This window comes from Neurospora hispaniola, assembly GCF_033458365.1.
Source record: "Neurospora hispaniola strain FGSC 10403 chromosome Unknown B0T23scaffold_2, whole genome shotgun sequence".
NCBI lineage: Eukaryota > Fungi > Ascomycota > Sordariomycetes > Sordariales > Sordariaceae > Neurospora > Neurospora hispaniola.
In genome coordinates, this window is record NW_026944407.1 from 3989800 (window position 1) to 4006545 (window position 16746).

At 51.2% G+C, this 16746-nt stretch overlaps 3 protein-coding genes across 3 annotated transcripts; 2 read left to right on the forward strand and 1 right to left on the reverse strand.

Moving 5' to 3' along the window:
- The first annotated feature begins 3527 nt into the window (after positions 1-3527).
- On the forward strand, positions 3528-5805 carry B0T23DRAFT_91872 (uncharacterized protein). The gene is made up of 2 exons (XM_062841986.1): positions 3528-4563; positions 4628-5805. The coding sequence occupies exons 1-2, from the start codon at positions 3761-3763 to the stop codon at positions 5712-5714; spliced, it is 1890 nt and encodes a 629-aa protein (XP_062695983.1). The 5' UTR covers positions 3528-3760; the 3' UTR covers positions 5715-5805.
- Positions 5806-5895: 90 nt separating this feature from the next.
- On the forward strand, positions 5896-6689 carry B0T23DRAFT_310826 (uncharacterized protein; the record flags this gene model as incomplete). Its single annotated transcript, XM_062834611.1, has 2 exons — positions 5896-6056; positions 6389-6689. 2 exons carry the CDS (start codon positions 5896-5898, stop codon positions 6687-6689), a joined length of 462 nt encoding a protein of 153 aa, XP_062695984.1.
- Positions 6690-14254: 7565 nt separating this feature from the next.
- On the reverse strand, positions 14255-16500 carry B0T23DRAFT_310671 (uncharacterized protein; the record flags this gene model as incomplete). The annotated part of the gene is made up of 6 exons (XM_062834598.1): positions 14255-14306; positions 14383-14418; positions 14893-14957; positions 15174-15232; positions 15287-15534; positions 15713-16500. The coding sequence occupies 6 exons, from the start codon at positions 16498-16500 to the stop codon at positions 14255-14257; spliced, it is 1248 nt and encodes a 415-aa protein (XP_062695985.1).
- Between the last annotated feature and the right edge of the window lie 246 nt (positions 16501-16746).

A 16746-nucleotide genomic window follows, 5' to 3' on the forward strand; every position in this document is an offset into this window, starting at 1 on the left:
GAAATGAAAGGGAAGCAGGAGTACGTATTGAGTCATGTGACTTATATAACGAAAAACTGCTCTTGGTCCGGCATTTCGACTGACACCCGACTGGCGCGGGACAAATGCGGAGCTTGGGGATATTTCAACGTACCGCCAACTGTACGTAGAGGCATCAACGACGACCCTTGCAAGCGCACTTGGTCAGTTCAACCGAGGAATGACAATCGTCTCAAGAATGGTGATGGAAACTCAACACCATCCGAGTCTCTTGATATGTCCGAAAGCCAGCAGTCGACAAACCGACATCGTCCAGTCCCGATCAATCCACTCCGTGAATCGAATAAGTCTCTCGACGCCGGATGCTGCTGCACTGTGGGCACTGATGATTGTCGCGGTGTTGTTGCTGCTCGCACTACGGCTTTGCGTCCTCCGATAGACCACCAAGCCCAACAAGCACGCAAACAGTATGATCTCTTTTCATCCGAATATAAGGCGATATTCCTTGCCAGGACACATTGACAACTTCACGGCATTCGAAAAAGTTTACTTCCCAGCCTGGACGATACCTATGCGGCCTTGAGCAATATCCTTCTGATACCATCTCCCAACCTAAAACCAGCCTTCTCATTCCCCATGTTTCAGCAAAATCATACCACTGGTCCGAATGGGCAAGTGAGGTGATCATGACCCTCCCGCAGGACCTCGTGCATCTGTCTCCGTTCTGAAGGTCTCAGTACCCGGATTCGCTGGCCTATCAGTGTCGTCCCCCTGGGCTCTGTTGATGGGGATTCGCAGACTCGACCGACGAACGCAACAAACACTGCCGTGATACTGCGACAGTAGCGGATGCCATGCCCACCACCGTTGCTGCTGCCGGTCCTGGTGCTGCCGGGCATGACAGCGATAACTTTGGATGACGAGAACCCGTTCGCATCAAAACGGACCCGGGCCTTTTCGCACCAGGTGGATGGCCGGGCTGCCAAGTTGGTTGCTACGCCGTATTTCTTGCATATATGCCAGGGGCAGAACTTGGAATCGTCTTGAAGCAAGGAGCATCATGGCACATGTTCGTACAGACGACTGGTCGAATGCCCACATGCGTTTGTTTATACAGAGGCGTTTTGCCGGGTTTACCACAGAGTCTGGACATGTTGATATAACACCGCGATTGCGGCTCCTTCTCAACAGCTAGTCTCGGGGTTCAAGACCTTGTCATGACCAACCCAAGGAGGGAGTCGAAGAAACAAACATCTTCCTTTCTGCCGGGCCCGGTCTGGATAGGCGTTCGGCCTTGGACAGCTCGGTTTCGATGAGCAAAAGGAAAAGCGACTTTCTCAGCTCCGCTAGGTATCATACCTTGTACCAAGCTGGGCACTTCCCTTGCAGTCTCCAGACTCCCTCGGTTCCCATGCTCGCCACCCCACACGCTTACCTTGAGTTGGAGAAGACATCACAAAGAGGCTTGGAGGCTGAGATGCACAACTGAGAAGTGGCTGCTTTGGGCGGTGCGGTCATTCGAGTGACGATGAGGACTTCAGCTGAAAAGCACTCTTGACAGCCTTCTGACAGGTCTCTGCCGGCCGGCACTTGGGCCCTTTCGAATATTCCCAGCCCTAGAATTTGGTGCTGTTGTTGATGGTGTACGGCAAAAGTTGGGGGTGGCATGGGGACTGGCAGGTCACTGGTCTTTGAGCCGCGTTTTGGGTATCGATGCCCACCCGGCCATTTCTGCCCAACCCACTCTCGAGGGAGCCTTCTCATCCACTTGTGTTCCCTGTTTTGATGGGGCCGTTCTCCGTCCGGGAAGCACCCGTATCACTCGTTTTTGCAGTGGCTGACGTCCTCACAAACGAGCCATCTCGGTTTCTTGCCGATTCTACACCCCCTGACCGTCTCCCGATCCTTCTCGTTCCAGCCGTTGGGCTAGTTGAGCGGCTCAGAGTCGTCCCAAGACCTTTCGATGACGAGCCTGATTCGATTTGCTGAGTGATGGGTGATACAGTTACCCTTCTGCCCTCACGCTCCCAAGCCCTGTACGCTATGCCCAAATCCGACCCCCCTAGCGAGGCAGGCTTTACGGTTCGGGGGATGGACTGTCCCGATTGGGAATAGCTTTCAGCGAGGAGCTCCATATCCGCCTCTTAATCCAGATCGCGCAAAAGTTCCTAGCTCCCGTATCAGAATCTCTCCACCACATCCGCACAGCATCCGCACAGCATCCGTTCAGTTCTTTGCTCAAGAGGGCTTGGCGAAACGGAGGGTAACGGAAAGACACAGGCACCCGACTCGATCCTGCTGCTGGCTTTGGGTGGAGGTGCGGCCAAGTCCCTTGCTGCTTGAGCGTGAGTGTTCTGGATGTCTTGCTCGTCCAACGTCTCCAGGCTACGTCGTGTTCTACAAAGTACTTTCAAAGACCCCGGTCCCGTCAACCGGCCCCTCTTCCCTGTTGTCGCACCCCCTCATCGCTGCTCGGCGAAGATGTCCTCTTTTTAGTTTACCCCCATGGAGCAACAGAGAAGCAAACCAGCGCCATCCTCCGCAGTCCGAAGATCCATCCACAATTCCACCACACATCCACCCTGATGTACCACGAGACTTTTGCGATCCAAGACCCTGCCATGTTCATTCAATTGGGCAGATCCGTCACGTCGCAGCGGCCAGCCTGACCATGGCCGACCACACTGACCACAGTCTTAACATCAAACATAGAATAAGTAAAGGGCACCACCCCCTCTGCCCACCGTCTCAATCCCAAAGTCATTGATTGACTCTGTAAAGATCGTTATTTGCCCAAAGCAGCATTGCGCCTGCCTTGACCCTGACTTTTTGTCTATTTACTTTCACTTCTTTCGTTTTTGTTTTATCGCTTCTCGTGGTGGTCTGTGACTCCCGAAGAACGCGCCACTCTCGTCTTTACCCTAACGACAACAACCACATCCCGTCAACAACAAACAATCAACCTCAACAACAACAACCGACCAGCCTGATAACCCCTCTTTCCACGGACGGCAGCGCAGTGCAACTTACACAGGGAACAAAAAGTGTGAGTGAAGTGCCATTCCAATTCCTCACGTTCCTTTTTGCACCCCCCCCCCCCCCCCCCTCATTTTCTTCATTTGCAAATTTGCGACGGTCCCCCTCGCCCTTTCCTCCCGTGTGTCTTTTTGGCTCTTCACACTTTCCCTCTTTCGCTACTCCCTGGCTGTGCTACCCTGAGGCCTGGATACTGTAGTGGTGTATCCCGACTCCGGCTTCCACTTTGCCTTCCCACCCCGGCTTTCTCTTCCCCACTACCAAGCCTACCTACCTAAAGGTAGACTTCCTATCGACTACCTACCTTGCGCATCTCACCTTCCATCTTATCCTTCAACATCATATCATCCCCTCGTCTGCTCCCCTCCCTTCGTTCTTCATTGCTCTTTATCTTTTCATCTTGCCCAAGGCAATATACCAACTGCCTCTGAACCCAACCACAACCCACCCCCCCGCACAGACAGCCCTTCAGGTGTTTGACAGAGACGGATCCGAACCTGGGTCTTCCCGTACACCTTGCCCTGCTTCCCGGCTTCCCACTGCAGACCTTGGCCACCCAGACACACAAAGCGGGCGCTTTCCATGCTTCTGCCCTCACCGCTTCGCCGTCCCAGCCACAGACACTGACTCGGCCATATATCAGAAAGTTCGCACATAAAACAATAGCGTAGGAGGAGTAAAGATTCGCTGCGTGTTAAGAACCACCTCGTTCATCCCTACCACGAGCACATTCAAATAGCCCACCATGGGCTCAGCAACCTTCCAGCAGCCCTCCTACTACAGGACACCGCCGTTGAACGTCGATACTTCCTGCCATGGTCAAAAATTCTTCGACGATGATGAGATCCTAGACGATGACATCCTCAACCAGAGCACCCTCAACTCGGCTTTGGAGATGTCGCCGCCCTTGACTGACAGCAGGAGGGATTCGTTTGCTGTCTCGGCAACTGCCTTGTTCTCGCCCAAGTCGGATGATTCCTGGCCTCCTGTCGAGATGCAGAGCGTCCCGTCCAACAACCCCTTCTTCGGTCAGCACAACAACAACCCCTTCATGCAGATGGACCAGAACCAGCAATCAACGTACCAGAACCACTGGGGCATGATGAGCTCGGGCGCCGCTACCCCTCTTCAGAGCTTCGATGGACTGCCGCAGGCCGAGTACGAGTCATCGACTGTTCCTCTGTTCAGACCCGCTACCGTCCAGGCTCAGACGCCGTTCAGCAATCCCAACAACCAAGCCGTCATGTTCCAGCAGCTTGGCCACCATGGCATCCCGGCCGTTCCCGCGTCGCCTCCCAAAGAGCATTGGATTAACCAAGAGCTCAAGAACCAGGCGATGGCCAAGCGCAACAGGCCGACTACCCCGCTGATCCGCTCTCACAACGAGCTGCGCCGGGGTGATGGCATCCGCAAGAAGAATGCGCGCTTCGACATCCCTGCTGAACGCAACCTCAGCAACATCGATCAGCTGATTGCCCAGTCCACCGACGAGCAAGAGATCAAGGAGCTCAAGCAGCAAAAGCGTCTGTTGCGCAACAGGCAGGCCGCGTATGTTTCCTCTTTTCACCAAGTACTTGCGGATTGGACCATCCCATACTGACCCACCGAACAGTCTTGACTCGAGGCAACGCAAGAAGCAGCACACGGAGCGTCTCGAGGATGAGAAGAAGCACTTCACTGAGGTCATTACCAACATGGAGGAGCAGATGAATGCCCTGCAAAGAGACATGGACCAGCTTCTCCGCGAGAAGCAGAGCTACGAGGCGTACATCAGCGAGCTCAAGAACGAGAAAGAGGAGATCATCCGCGAGCACACCATCGAGACGGGCGAGTTGCGCAAGAAGGTCAACGTTCTGACCAACCACGTGCAAGCCCTCGAAAGCGCCGCAATGTCGACACCGCCGGCCGGCCCGAACGTGTCCGGCTTCCCCGGTTCCTATAGTGAGATGGAAGGCATGGCCATGGATGGCTCTTGGGATAACATGCCCATGTTTGGCGAGTTCACCATGGAGCAGCAGCCATCCGAGGTCAAGCAAGAAATGCAGATCGCTCCCACCAAGAAGTCCGAGATTTCCCTTTCTGCCGAGAGCGAAAAGTCTCCTTCGCAGGGCGGACTCCTTTTCATGCTGTTCCTTGTCGGCGCTTTCGTTCTTTCCAACCGATCGCCGCCTAGCATTCCGCGGGTGTCTGAGGACATCCGTGTGGCATCCGCTACACTCCTCGACAATGTTCTTAAGGATGCTGGCTTGCCTCAGGCCGCTTCCGGTCTCGAGGCCATGGCTCCTCAGCCATCAGGTTCCAGCTGGGCCCAAAGCACCGGGTCATCGTTGCCAGTCGCCGCCTCTGGCATGAATGGTGTGGCACCTTCGATGCTCGGTGAGATGGCTGACGCCTTGACCCAGCCGACGGAGCAACAGACCAACGAGCAGCTTTTCGGGTTGACGGCTGCGCAATACAACGGCATCAGCTCGCAAGATTTCCTGCAAAATGCTCCCGCCGAAAGGTCCACGAGCAAGGGCAGACGCAATCTTGCCGAAGCGCTTGCCAGCATGCGTGCTGCCGCCAACAAGGACTCTGCCGCCGAGGTCTACACTCGGTCACTCCTATGGGACAAGATCCCCCGTGACGTTGTGCGTGACTTTGCGAAGATGGTTGCTGAAAGCCAACAAGTTGCTGCGACCAATGATGCAGATGCATAAAGTGGTGCGGTTTTATGATGATGAGATATAAAATGAGACGAGACGAGACGAAAAAAAGAAAAAAACTTTGACGACACTTTGACGAGTACCAATTACACGGCATTCGGAACGACAGCACGACAGTCATGACGCACCCGATTAAAATTGCGTTCCTTGGGTTTTCCTATCTTCACCGGTCTATATGGGTTTTTCCGGCTTCCCATCCTTTCGGCTTTTCACTTTTGATACACTTTCTCCGCTCTCGCGACACACTCAGACCTTTGCTGCTCACGCACCCAAAGCTGTTTTGACTTCTCGCGATCCCGCACTGGTCCCGGGACGCTCAAACTCTTTTCTTATTTTGTGTTCATCATTCCTATTCTACTTTACTCTTTGGATTTTTGTCGATTTTAGCAGGCGAGCATTGCTTTTTTCTTGCTTTTTTTGGCTTCTGGCTTTGATGTTTTGGCGATTTTTCACCCTTTTCTCACGATTAATGTGTTGTTTTGGATATTGGCGCAAGCGATCTTCTGGTGTCTACTGCGTAACCCTTGCCGAAAGGCTGGCTTGGCGGGACATGGCGGGACATGGCGAAAAAGGGGCGATCCCCGGGCTTGATTTCTTTTGGACACACTTGAATTGGAGGGGGGCGATGGAATACTCGCTTTCTAATGTTCTTACACTTGTACAAAGAGCTTTATTACGTGGGGCGAGACTTTTGGCGGATTTGGGCCCGGTCTCTCGGACATACATCTCTTTTCTTCTCACGAAAAATTTCAGGGGGTTCTCATGGCGGTTTTGGGATATCACAGCAACACATATACGGGTCATCGACTTGTCGGGAAACCAGACGAGGATGGTTTACCGGTTGCGAATTGCATGTCTAACGACACAATCTCTTTTCCTTTGTATCATTCTACGATCTACGACACTCTTTATGAACGAAACTTTGGTCTTCTGTCCATCATGAACTCTGGCAGAGCCTTGGATGAATGAAGAGGGATGAAGGGACATGAAGAAGATTCTCGGATTGAATGCGGATTGCTCATGAAACTGCGACCGTCATGTCGACGAGGGCCACTTACGGCGGCGGCACAAAAACCGCTTCACGGGTTACAACATGCAAACTTGAAGACACAACATACATTGACGCGGAGGCTCACTAGCTGTGGGTTTTCAAAGAGGCCTTTCGGCCACTGCCAGAGGGAGGAAGAAAAGCAACAAAAGATCCATACCCGACATTCATTGGAACGAACAAACACCTGTTTCCTACACTCAAGCCTGTAGCTAGTTAGCGAAGTTCACATAGCGAAACAATCAATGCGTCTGAAGCCCAAATCCTTTGCTCTCAATGAATCTCAAGTGCCTTTCGCTATACGAACAGATCCAATCCGCCGATTGTATCCCCCCCCCCTTACGCAACTTTTTCTTTTTGCGGCACAAGGTGCTACGTCAGTCGTCATGGGTTGATAGAAAAACTGGTGCAGGAGACACGAGACAGGCCAGGCGTTCTGAAGCGTCGGTCGGTCGGCTATCTCTTTGACATCCGTGACTGTTGTATTAGAAGGAACAAAAAAAGGCACCAAACACCAGAACAGGCTTTCATCACTGTCCGAACCTCCAAAACATAACAGATGCCTACTCGGTATCTACTTTACCCCAAGTCGAAATCTCCTAGCCGAAAGAATGAGAGGTTTGACCCGGCTCCGTGTTCATGTCTAGTTAGTTGATCGGCTGCTCGGTTAGTTGTTGAGAGGGTGTGTGAATGGTGTCACGCCATGCCATTACAATACCCCCATTCAAATGTACCAGTGGTTATAGTCCTCGATATTATACACAGTACTACACATTCTTTGATCACACATCACATGTTGACTCTTAAAACCTAAAACTTGTTTATTCACAGGCTCTATTCTTCCGCTCTATCATCTCTTTTACTCCCTTACCTAGAGATCAAGACAACACAGCCAAGACGGCAGGCATTGGTTCGTTGGTAGTCTCGATGTTCTTATTGTGAGTAAAGTACCTTCTTCTCTCCCAAACCTAACCAATAATGTCTGACGCCATCCCACCATCTCATCCCATCTCACCCATTCACGATCCTCTTTGCCAGCAACAACCGACTCCAATTCATCCATTCAGATGTCAACCCCACGCTCCCATGCCATGCAATTAATTAATTCGCACTCCCTAGTGCCGTCATTCTTAAGGAAGGAGAAGTGTTCCCACGCATTTGCGCAGGTTCGACACTCACACTTGCACCCACGACTCACACGATGCAGGCAAATGCGGAGCGGATGCCAGAAAGCAGCATGCAACGCCAATGCAAGGATCCATACTTCAACGTTTGGTTCGACAACCAGTTAAATTCGATGATGGAAGAAAAGAAGGAAACAAAACCACTGTTGCACCAAAACCTGCCAGCCGAGCGAGCTGCCGCCGTTGTTGTATACTGGACTTCTTTCTTCCGTAATTTTTCACCGGGCTCACTACCTAACTACTTACAAATCATCAACTTCTTTGCAAAAGCTACTGCAATGTGAGCGGAAAATCCGGGGTTGATCCGTTGGGTTGTTGAAACGGAGTGGAAGTTTCTCAACGGCGATTCGATAGGGTGATTCAAATGGCCTTGACTAGGTCGTGTGCAGCCTTGTGTTCCTCGTGCCTTTTTGTGCCATCATGCTCTAAAGTAGTGCACGCAAGGAACGCAAGGAACGCGCAAGGGGCAATGCATCACTCATTGGTAATTGTAAGTGTACGGTACATTTTCTTGGGTATCGAAGAGGGGTTTGGATAGGTCGGTGGTCTGCCATTTCGCATCGACCCAAAGATAAGGTGGAAGAGATCGCGATCGCGAGTTGTAACTGCCCGAATTACAATGGTTCTGTGTCTGCCTTGGGTTCTGACAATAAGCCAGGAATTCATGGGCCTGTGCGGGTTCCTCTACAAGAGGGCCGAGGACTGCGTGAGGAGGGGTGGCGTGACCATCCCGTCTTTGGGAGACTGGAGTCATTTGTCGGAGGTGCCTCAGTCTTGTGGGTTGATTCGTTCCTTCCTCCCGGTTCCTTTTGTAAGACTGGGCCACAAACTGAAGGGACGGAACAGACGAAGGAACTGCCACTCGCACACACAGACGCAAACAGCTAGTATCCATGATTGAGGCAGGAAGAAAGGAAGGAAGAAAGGAAGGAAGGAAGGAAGGAAGGGGGTAGAAAGTACCTCTACTCATCGAAACCACCAGGCGAGTGAGGCGATTAGGCAGCAATGGGACTTGATTGGTTGGGAATGTTTCCCGTTCTTCCCAACCTCATTAAGTTGTTATTATAGACATTGTCCCATTGTCCCGTTGTCACGGCGCGGGCCTCAGTTTTCGGTCGTCAACACGGTCGGGCTAGGTCAGGTCAGGTCAGGTATATCCAACTCCCCCTTTGACCTTGCCGTTTGTCTCGTTAGATGAGGTCGGCGACACAGTCGTCCCCATGTTCCATTCATCAGCAACTAAATTCCCGGACGTCTTCCACCTTCTTGGAAAGCGAATTGCAGTGATCATCCCAGCCCGAGGAACCAACAAGGGACTTCCGAACCGACATCATCTCGCGCTGAAGCCCAAAGCTGGAGGAGTGATGATCAACTCAACCGAGGCAAGGAAGCAAGGAAGATTCATGGAAGGAATGGGGGAACAAGGGAACAAGTTGTCTGAGACAATGCTACAAGCGCTGCATGTCTAATGACTACGATGATCTACCAAAGATTGTAGACGTTGTGTTCCCTCAATCTGAAACATACGTGCTGTCGTGTTACAGTGTGCCAGGTCTGCGGGTTTCCGTCACGGTATACCTATCTACCTGGCCTAACTTTGGAGAAGGCAAAAAAGGCCCGGAAAAATAAAGGAATATCGGACACAGGGGAGCTCCGGTGTCAGTATTCGACCATCGGTTGAGCACACAGACACACGCGCGGGAGAGCTTGAAGGAAAAGCATTGTCTCTCAATATTTGCCCATTTAATATCGAGCTTCTTTCGAACCACATGGAGTGACAACTGACCAAAAAGTATCACTCGGTGTCGTCGAACCGTTTCTTCAGCCTCAGAAGCCCGTATTCCTTTGCAAGCAATGCCCTCTCGCTAAAGGCACGCAAGGAACAATTCAAGCCATCCATCATCACAGGTTCTACATCATTCCGGTTTCCAGTGCCTTATTGTTATGACGGCACGCACGCCTTGTGTCCGAAGCATTGTCTAACGTCATGTCATACGGGACCGTCCAGTCTTGTGGCCCTTGGTCCATGGGGACGTTGTTGTTGTCGTACATCTATTTGCCTCGTATCCGGCTGAGTATGCCTGCTCAATAGGGGCCTGAGGGTAGGTATCCATATCACACCCGCCATTGTGCCTTTACCCATTACATCGTTCATCCACACGTACAAATATTGACGAAGTGCTAGAAATTCGCTCTCACCTCGAGTAAGGGGAGTTGCAAAACTACGGCTACACCCAACTGGCTGAAGGCAGTCAGTGATTTGCATACCACTAGCTATAGTGATGGATATAGACTGCCGCCTTTGCCGCCGTACTGCCTCTCGCAGCGGCAAGATTAGCTCAGGCTCTACTTGCTGTGACCGTGAGCCCTAAGATGCCATCGTTTACATCTTTAAGTGTTGGGGTACTACGCCTGTCAGAACAAAGGAGAACAGAATACCTTCCCTTGTTCCTCCAGGACGACCAAGCCTAGCGCTTTACTATTCACTGCAAGGGCACGGCAGTGATCGTACGGTGTGTTTCGGTGTCACCGAAGCACGGAGACATACGACTACGAGCCGGCGTACTGCATACCGCAGAACCTGGCGGAGCCGCTGAGGCTTTACTCCCGTTATCTATCAAGGTAGATCCTTTTTTGAGTTTGAGAAGCTTGGCTGACAAGAATAGCAGGTGGTGCCGAGTAGGAAATGGATTTTTGCATGAACGCAAACGCCATCGAAGGAAGGAATTGAAGGAAGTGGGACATTCCATCGGATGTTCTCCAATATTGCTCTCGCAGGGTGTTGCCCTGAGGTAGTGCATGCTGAGAGGCGCCACTGGCGCCCGATGAGCGAGTGAAACCTAAAGGTATGGTGGTAAATGATGATGGTTAGACGATTCTTTCACGGAAGACCGGGCTCTTTGCACCGCACGCTCGGTCTAAGACCATTACCCAGATCGTATTACCGACGCCTCAAGCACAACAATGGGCCATTTCAAGCGACCGCAGCTGAGTGAATGCGTGATCATAACATCGATGAGTGTGTCAAACAAAGTGAGCGAGATGACCGCATTTACTACTTGAACGGGAGCGCATTTAAGAGTGTCCGGTCATAAGATGCCGATGTGTAAACTAAAGAGTATGTCGTCGTCTCTGAGATTGCGTACTCTAGCGCCCAGGGACCATGGACGCTGATAGACAAAAGGATCAGAAAAAGGGGCAAGTAAACAACATGGGGGGAGGACTGGGGTGCACACAACGAAAGCTCGGTTGGTCAAAGCTTTTGCTGATCAAGTGACCAACTCGAGTGAAGGCATGCCGACCCAGAGCCCTCTTTCACTCACTCACACGCAAACGCTCCGTTACTTTTCGCCCACTGCACACTGCAATCAATCCCCACGCAATGACAGAATCGATGCTTCTGCAGACAACATTGTGGATTTATTTGCGGAAATAATCAACCACATATGCTAGCGTAAGAATCCTGCAACGGCCCCTCAGCCCCACCTGCACGTAGTTTACGTCTTACGGGGGGGGAAAAATAGACCCCTCCTCCGTTTTCTTGTCTACATCTCCGTCGTCTCCACTACACCTTTCCGTCCGCGTTCTCCGTTCACATTACCTAGTACCCCCCGACTCCAGCGGAACCCGAACATCCACCTTTATTTGCATCACGGGTCGGGTCCGCCGTATGTACCTACCGCACCGGAATCGTGTGTGGATATCGATGGATATGTGCGGTGCGGGCGCAGTGACCTCGACCGGCCATGCCCCTACAGAGTCAGCAATAACAGACAAACAAGTAATCATCCACGACCCAGCCGTTTTATCGTCCGATCGAAGCCGATCATATGTGTAGGTAGGTGTCGACACTAACCGGAACCGATTCGATCACTGACCGAACCATATCACCAGTCATCACTGCAAGTACCAAACATGAAACGTCGGGCCGGCACCGGGCATCGCACCGGGCACCTCGGACCACACCACCGCTCTCACCATATGGCGGGGGGGAATCGGGAGACCGACCGACGCGACCCAGAATGACGGGTAAGGCAGTCGCATATCGCATCGGAAGTGATCGACCACCGAGCTCTCACAGCGAACCTCCTCTTCAGCCTCTGTACCCTGGGGAGAAAAAAAAAGAAAAAAAAAAGCAAACCAGAATCTTACATATGCAAAGCAACATCAAGTCTTGGACGTTCTCTGAATCTTCACTGGCTCTTACCGGTTCAATCAGGACAGCAAAGCACGGAACCAAAGACAGAAAGAGATTTCCTTGCAGTCGTTAGCGGACCTTGAAAAGTTCACAAGTTCTTGCAACTTGCATATCGCTGCCCGTTGGGTGGTGGGTAATTGGGTGGGTGAGTAGAGTGGGCTGAAAGGTTGAGTCGGAATGTGGGATGTTTTAGCGTACACTAATATGTAGCCGGCTGCGTCGTACACAGTATGAAGCGTAGCCGATCTAAGGGGCTGGCATATGCATGCACTTATGCAAATGCAGCTGCAAAAAAGAAAGAGAGAAAAGAAAAACCCCTAATCTGAAACGACGTTTCAGATTTTGTCGCGGCCTGAGTGGTTGTTGGGCGAGGAATGGAGCGCAGTCCAGTGGCAGTGTGGAAATGGGTGATGTTTCAGAGTTTCAAGATGCAGCAGAGATGCAACGTGATGTACAAAATCGCTTTCGAGAAAAAAAAAAAAATGAGGAGGCTGGGGATGGATCATCATCATGGATCATATGGACCATGATGAATGGGGAATCAGATGTCCGAGAGAAAACCAGAAAAGAAAAGAAAAGAAAAGAAAAGAAATGAGAAGTGATAGAATCATTGATATGGTTATGGTTCCAACGGTGGTATCCGGAGATAAACAACGACGACGACTGACGGCGGCTCGGGCGGGCAATGGCAATGACAACGGTGAAATGGCAACGACAAGGCTATCACAAGCCGACCGTACCAAAAACAGCAATGACACCAACAAAATGATCATCAACGATGACACCACGATATCAAATCAGGAGTATCAATCAAAATCGCCTGCGATATGGACAATGCGCAAAGCCACCTCATCTTGAACTCTGTGCATGCCGACCTCCAGGTTATCGCATAATCCTCGCTATCTTACTACTACCTCTATCTGCGACCATTATCCGGCGTCCCGTCTACATCACTCGGTGTCATCACGAATAGGCTTAATGTGGTTGTGTTGACAATAATTGTTTATAGTTGATTACATGGACATATGCAATTTCATCTTCTCTCATCGTCGTTGATCTACCGTTCACTGCCGTCTCATCAGTCCAGTCGATAACGATACGACTTCACTTCTCCGAATGCTTGACACGGACTAGACCTGGACCGGGAGTGAGGGAAATCCAACGTCAGACGTGTGGTAAATGAGCCTCCTGCGTTGAGTGGCGGGAATGATAGTAGTAGGTACCTAGATTATTGATATTGATCTTTGTTAGGCCCCACGACCCAGCATGGCATATCATGGCATCGCCATCCGCCAAACGTCCCAAAGGATGGCAGGCCGGACTAAGCAATGTATTTTCTTTTCTTCTGAAAAGGAGAAGGCTGGAGGCTGGGAAAAAGTGAAAACTATCCAAGTGTCGTTCGTTATTAGAGAAGCCAGTAAAAACTTTATCTTACACGCGCAGAAAGATATACTTGGATACATCGCTGTTTTTCCAACCATACGTGAATATGAAACACAACCTTGACTGCCTTTCACGTACCGATTATACCTTACCCAGTATCCCATACTCCAGCACGTATACTACGACGCAAGCATGGGCTCCTGGCTGGTAGGTATTCGGGGACTAGACCGAAGTGAAGGAAATAGCCGGCACGACGACCGACGGCATGTCTGCGAAAGCAGAACGAGCACGAGCTCAGGGTTCCAGGCGATCCTGCTGCTCCTGCTCTGATCCTTCCCGATCCTGCACCCTTTTGCAGTATCTGACACCGCAAACCATGCGAGACCATGTGGTTGAACTGCGGTTGCTGTTGCCAAGTTGCTGGTTGGCTTTGACATAGAATCCATGCAAATGTTCTAGACCTTCGGGTACGGCCGTGAACGCGTTGTCATTAATGTTCCTTGTATCTGATATATGTTATGGAATGTCATTTCTCCTGCGGTAAATGCAAAAAAAAAAAAAAAAAAAAAAAAAAAAAAAAAAAAAAAAAAAAAAAAAGAAAGAAAGAAAAAAAAAAAACCCTACCCTGCCAGCCTACCGCTCTTTGACTAACTGACTAACTGGCTGGCTGGCTGTTTCAGATCCGGCCGCTGAGACCATAGATTTCACAGAGAGCAAGTGTCTAGAACAGGTTTTTGGGCTCTTCGCGCTCGGTAACCCTGTTCTTGATTCCGCTTTTCGCTACTTTTTGGAATATAAGAAAACCAGAAAAAAAACCCCCAATAAATAATTGGACCCCCCTCCTTTTACTTCTTTTTTCCCGGGTCATACTTTTCCTTCCAGATCCTAGTGTACGACGACATATTAGTCACTTTGGACGCGGTATGAAACGGAAGAGGGTGGATATCCAGTATTAGAGTCTAGGAAAGGGTGAATCTGCGTGAACGGAAAAGAAAAACGGAGTGATGTGCTCGGCGGCTGATCAACGTTGAAGGTCCAATTTTAGACTTAACGTAACCGTCCCGGCATCAGACCCCCTTTCTCAACCTGATACTTCCTCGGGAAGTGGCTGAGAGAAGAATATCCAAGGCCATGCACAGCACCATAACACGTGAGAGGCAGGGCGAGCAAGGATGCTTGGTCGTTGATGTACCAATGGACGACTGGCACTCTGTCACAATGCATCCGCAAGCCATTTCTGAGAAACCCAATTTACGGTTTCGGAATGTCCCGATACTCGGCAACCGTTGTCAATGGGTTGCGTCGGTGTGTTGTGAGTGTGGGTGGTTGATGCTGGGCAAGGAAAATGAAAGCGCTTACCAGGTATTGCCCATGATCTTGTTTCCGTTCTTCTCCGCCAGGCGGTAATATTTTGCGGCGGTGTACTAATGGTGAGTGTTTTTGGTCAGCCTTATGTATGTATATCTCTTTGAAACGTGTCAACTGAGGTGAATTTCCCCTCCGATTTGCGCTGCTGACCAAGCCTCATTGATGCGCAAGAGTTGCGCAAGAAAGCAAGAGCCCACGAGGCTGCTCGACGTAAAGATAAAAAAAACCGCGTCATTGGTAGATGGTAGTGTGTTGGTGGATGTGATACTGACTTTGTCCTTTTTTGTGCCGAAACCTTCAAGGTAGCACCATGCTACCTCGTTCATGGCGTCTTTTCGACATAACTGTTAGCCCACACATAGAAACTTGGTACTCGGGGACATACCAGAATCTCCCAAATTTGCCGCTGTCTCGTAGTATTGTTTCGCGGCTATCGGGTCTTTAGGAATACCCCAGCCATGACGGAAACAATTTGCCAGTTCGAATATGGCCAGGACGAGCTCGCCTTTGGCAGCGCCGCCCTTCTTAAGCCCAGCCTGGAGGGCGAGTTGTTCGATTTCGGCGGCGTTCGAGGCTGCTGCTGAGAGATATGTCACGGCTTTGGCTGCGTCAGGGGTGCATCCCCATCCGTGCCTGCACCCTCGCGTTAGCAACGGATAGATACACTCGTATGGAGTTATCAAGTATCACGGAACCAAGACCGCAACAGACGCAACAGAACATCCCGGTGAATACACCCGAATCACTGCCCTACGAACGAGCACAAGAGACCAACGGAATACCGGAGCGAAAAAGGTGAAGAGGCACGTACCGCAAAGCAAGGCCGTACAGAACTTGGCTTAGAGGATTATTTGGCCCTTCTGGGTCCGCCAGTTTTCCAAATAGAGCAGTGGACTCCTCCAAGTTTCCTTCTTCATGCCACTTGATGGCCTGCTGGATATCTTCATCAATAGCCTTGGACGAAACAGCTTTGGTTGCAGACGGAGCAGGCGCAGCAGCCCCAGGTTCGCTTTTCAAAGGCCATTCTTCCGCTTCGGTCGGGCCACTTCCAAGGCGCATACGGGCAAAGTCGTTACTAACGCTGCGGGTAGGGCTGGCCGGGCGGGTTCCTGGACGACTGCGAACCTCGGAGTTCTTGCGTGCCAACATGGTTGCGCGCTTCTCCCATTGGGCTTCTTTGCCCTCCTTATCTTCATCGCCCTCGGGAACCACGATAGCAGGCACGTCCGGCAGGTTCTGAGGCACATTTTCGGAGCTCACTGGGCTACGATGTAAATGGAACCGCGAGGCGCGCTTGGCTCCGGGGCTCTTGGGATTGCTGCTCATAGATTGGCTACGACTGCGATTGCTGCGGAAGACGTCCAGACTAAGGCGACCCCTTGCTGGCGTTCCTGACGCCGTCTCGGCGGACAGGTATGAATCGTGGTCGGCATCATTCTCGGTTACAGGGCTCGCAGGAGGAAAGATTATCTCCTCGGTAAACGTATCGGTACGGACGAACGTGATTTCGGGGGCACCGAGCTGCGTATTGGGAGATGGCGAATGCGCCTCGGAGTCGCCCTTTTCGTGGTCATGCTTCTTTTTTGCGAAAAGGCCCATGATTTGAAGTGTAGATACAGTAGCGATTACGATTGCAGAATATGGTGTCGGGTATAGATGTGTAGTCGGTCGAAAGATGGGATATAAGTTACAAAGCGTAGTTGTAGCTAGAATTGTTGTCAGAACTTTTGATATACGCGCCGCGCGGCGTTCAAGTTGGCCAGAGGCGAAGACGACGAAGAAAGCGAGTGTTGTTGTATCCAAAAAGGCAACGGTCGACAAAGGCGCCGTCGGTCGGGATGGCGG

Coding starts and splice junctions, on each gene's coding strand:
- B0T23DRAFT_91872 (XM_062841986.1), top strand. CDS start 3,761: ATGGGCTCAGCAACCTTCCAGCAGCCCTCCTACTACAGGACACCGCCG. Junction 4,564..4,627: donor TTGCGCAACAGGCAGGCCGC/GTATGTTTCCTC, acceptor CCCACCGAACAG/TCTTGACTCGAGGCAACGCA.